Source organism: Mugil cephalus, chromosome 21, assembly GCF_022458985.1.
Source record: "Mugil cephalus isolate CIBA_MC_2020 chromosome 21, CIBA_Mcephalus_1.1, whole genome shotgun sequence".
NCBI lineage: Eukaryota > Metazoa > Chordata > Actinopteri > Mugiliformes > Mugilidae > Mugil > Mugil cephalus.
This window is the reverse complement of record NC_061790.1, coordinates 612,821-616,939: the sequence shown is the minus strand read 5'-3', so window position 1 is coordinate 616,939 and position 4,119 is coordinate 612,821. Positions and strand designations below refer to the sequence as shown.

The window sequence follows — 4,119 nt, the reverse complement described above, 5'->3', positions numbered from 1 at the left end:
GTTGAGCACTGTGAACGCAGCGCTGGGCTGGTTTTCTCTGCAGCGGCGCCCCCTGAGGCTGGAATTGTTACTGCACACTATCGGGGGGAGGTGACATTTGTCTCCTTGGAGTCATTTGGAAACGTTACTTTCACGCGTAGGCCTGGTTTGGTTTGGGTTCTTGACCGAGCAGAAACTTCCAGAGCCGAGCACGAAGCTGCAGTTCCTCTAACGTCCACTAGATGCTGAGTAAAGCAGTGAGCCAGAGACTTACCCTGGCATCATGGGATATGATAGCATGACGTAGCCTAATTATCCAAAATTGGTTCTGTACTCCTAGCATAGCATGTTAGCATGCCAACACTTGCTAATTTTGACTGGAAATGTCACCTGATTAGATGGATGTTGGCACACGGGAAGAGAGAAATTAAGCTAGCACGAGAAAAACTGCAGTTCCTCTAACGTCCACTAGAGGCCCCATGTTAAGATGTAAAACTGGTCTTCGATCTGGACCATAGCCTATATATAAATACGGCTGGAGGGTGGAGCCACAATATCGATGACTCCCAATGCCCAGTATTTGACGTATATTTTAGTGTTTTAGTTTGACCCCGCCCACTAACATGGAGGGGGTGGAGCTTAAGACCTGCGGCCTCCAGCCACCAGGGGGAGCTGTATGAGCTTTGGCTTCACTTCAGAGAATCCGTTCCCTCTTTATTCACAGTCTATGATTCAGACACATTTCAACATTAAAAACTCTGAATAAAAGCTCATCTCCTCAGAGACTTTAGACAAACACGGATAACATTTTTATTTCAGGAACGTTTTTTTTACACCGACGTATTTACAGTTAGATTCTGAGTTAATCTCAAATAATGAAGCCAGTAATAAAATAATATGTTCAGTTCCTGTATCGTCCACTAGAGGCTGCACTAGAGTCGGTCCTCCATAGACCTCCATGTTAAACCCACATGTTTACGTCCTGATACAAGAACAGTTCAGGTCTCTGGAGTCAAGGGGGTGTGGCCTCTTTGATTGACAGGTGGCTCTGTTAACGTCGCTGCTTAAACAAGGATCTCTGAGTGAATCAGTCCTGAATCCAGATCCAAATATCGGGTTCAGTTTCCCGAGAATCGTCCAGTCTGTGGAACTCGCTGAGTTTCTCGTCTCATCGCGTGGACTTAAACACAGAGTCCCAGTCCAGATGTTCAGATCCAGCTGCAGCCTCAGAGCTCTTCGGGATGGGCGGAAACAGCGACTGCATCTTCTGTCGGAACTCTGGCAACTGGGAAAATGACAAGGATTGAAGTTAAAAACATATTTATCATTAGCCTAGCGTGATAGCAGAGTTGGCCTCTAAAGATCGTACACTGTGGACTCCGAGGGCTTTCCACACCGAGAGGCTGAGCAGACCGACCCCACACCAGGCGAACAGGGACCCCCAGCCCAGAGCCCTGAGGGCCAGGGAGGCTCCGCCCTCCGGGACCGACGCCGTCGCCGTGACGCCCTGTGGAGGAAACGACTCGTTTAAAGCGGCCTCTACATTCAGCACCGATGAAGACGGAGCCGGACCTCTAGTCCTGTACCTTACTGAACCACTCCGGACTCTTCTTCTTGGCCAACGCCAACGTGGAGCCGAAGCCTGCGATCATCCCTGCAGACGCCACCGTGGTCAGGAACGCTGCACCTGCACAGGTAGACAGGGTCAGGTAGATAGGTACAGGTACAGGTAGACAGGGTCAGGTAGATAGGTACAGGTACAGGTAGACAGGGTCAGGTAGATAGGTACAGGTACAGGTAGACAGGGTCAGGTAGATAGGTACAGGTACAGTGAGACAGGGTCAGGTAGATAGGTACAGGTACAGGTAGACAGGGTCGTGATGGACAGGTAAGAGATAGTCAGGTGAATAACAGGTACATGAGTAGACAGGGTCAGGTAGATAGGTACAGGTACAGTGAGATAGGTACAGGTACAGTGAGACACGAGGTACAAATAGAGAGGGTCAGGTGATTCAGGTCAAAACTACATTGAAAAGAACACATTTCCATTAGTCTGACATTTCAATGGGCTGAAAACAAACCAGCTCGCTTAATTCATTAATTCGGGGTTGTATGGAGGACTAGACCGAGCTGAACTGAACGAAATAATTTTTATTTCTCCCGAACCAAATAAAGACAGCCTGAGTCTAGCGCCGGGATGAGCCTTAAAACGCCTGTTTTTTTGGCTGGACTCTGGTTGAGAGGGACTCGACATTGTCGTGACCTCGGACAGAAACCTTAAATTAACGATGAAAACTTCCCGATCGTATGAACCGGGAACTCCCCGGCGAACACCTGTCTGGCTTTTCAACACCTGTCTGACCTTTCAACATCTGGAGCTTGTTTTCTTCTTCTTCTTCTCTCTCTGCTCCCAAACCTGCGGCTCTGGCTCCATCCGCGGCGGCCATCTTGCTGCGGTGCGTCTCCCTATAGAGACCGGGCGGAAACAAGCTTTATTTAGTTTGTAAGAACAGAAAACGAAGCGTTATTAAATACAACACGAATAACATTTGCTAATGTCATATAATATTTATTTTCCATCGTAGATCGCGTTTTGTGTTGTTGGAGAATACAGACGGGAGAATCTTGCCTGGTCCAAAGATCGTCTATTAATCTGGAGCACACGTTAAGCAGCAGAGATAATGAGGAGGTCTCACTCCGTCCATGGACGTCACTAAAGCCTGGGTTTGCTCCTATGTGCCTCCCTGTCTTCCTACGGGTAGCAGCAGGACTCAAAGGTCTAAAGCTTTCTCCACGCCTTCCTTGAAACTCCACCAATGAATTAAAAATGGCTCCATCTCGTGGAGGAAACACAAAACTGCGTCCGAACGAAACCACGACGAATGGTTCAGTGTAAATATTTAAATATTACAGTGAGTGTTTGTTATTATTACTTGTTATTAAAATTACTTCCATTAATGATCAGTTTGCTTTTACCTTCCTCTGTCAGGGATATTTTAAGATAAAATGTAAAATTTACAGTCAGAATAAAACACATATTAAGGAGTGTAAATACAAATAGAATTTATTTAAGTGTGACCTATAACGTCTGACTGTAACAGAGCTACATATATATATATATATATATATATATATATATATATATATATTTTATATACTATATATCATAAGTATATACATTATATGTATATACATATATATATACATATATACATGTATTTAAATATTTATTATAGTATTTATAATATAGATTTATAATTACATATATGACAGACAATACTAGTTCGAGAGCTTACACAGCAACTATCAAATGTAACAAAGATTATTTGTAATAATAAAAGAAATAAAAGTTTAATACAATAACTATCTCTAATATAAGAATCTAAATTAGTTTCATTGTTTCATTGCTATTTGACTTAACAAAGCCAATATCTAACGCTCGTAAATAACATTTAACAAGTTAAATACAATCCCGTAAATAAATTATAAATGATTTCAATAAGACACGTCACATCATATAGAGTTTAGGTTAATTTACCTGAGGTGAAGTCAGGTGGGACTAGTAGCATCATCCCAGGCGCGTTAATCGGCCGCTAACACGGGTTTGTTACGCTACATGGTCCGTGGCTTTCAGGGTCCTCTGGAAACATTTCCGTTTGTGAGTTTGCAGAGCGTGTCTCTCTTTGGCAGTGTTGTGTATTTGTATGTGTATTTGTATTTGTTGACCTCTCTCGACCTCCGTAGATTCTCCATTTTCAGACGCCAGAGCAGAAAGAAGAGGACAGCACAACTTTATTATTATTATTATTATTATTATTATTATTATTATTATACCGGAGTTTTCTCTTCCTGGACCGTGGAGGGAAGAATGAGGACAAGGTTCCTGTTCATTGTCTCCATCATCATATACTTCACACACATACTTGCCTCCTTCTTAACTCTGTGTCAGGTTATCAACTTTCCATCTCTCACTTCGCTCACATCGACATTATCCTGCAGCTGCTCATGTTTTTCAGCTCCGATGTTTCAGAAACTCCTGAAGTCCACGGTCTCACCTGATATTACCTGTTATTCTTCATTTCTAAGAAACTTCACATCAGAGCAGATCAGCTAACAAGTATTATTATTATTATTATTAAT

General features: G+C 43.1%; 1 protein-coding gene across 2 annotated transcripts; it reads right to left on the bottom strand.

Annotated features, from left to right (window-relative positions):
- Positions 1–775: 775 nt before the first annotated feature.
- Positions 776–3,559, bottom strand: tmem242 (transmembrane protein 242). 2 transcript variants are annotated; one of them, XM_047573549.1, is made up of 5 exons: positions 3,518–3,559; positions 2,342–2,445; positions 1,566–1,666; positions 1,349–1,486; positions 776–1,264 (listed from the first exon to the last, which is right to left on the bottom strand). In XM_047573549.1, exons 2-5 carry the CDS (start codon positions 2,424–2,426, stop codon positions 1,148–1,150), a joined length of 441 nt encoding a protein of 146 aa, XP_047429505.1. In that variant the 5' UTR covers positions 2,427–2,445; positions 3,518–3,559; the 3' UTR covers positions 776–1,147. The 2 variants fall into 2 exon arrangements, with proteins under 2 accessions (XP_047429505.1, XP_047429506.1); XM_047573550.1 differs by lacking the exon at positions 3,518–3,559 and adding an exon at positions 2,609–2,809.
- Between the last annotated feature and the right edge of the window lie 560 nt (positions 3,560–4,119).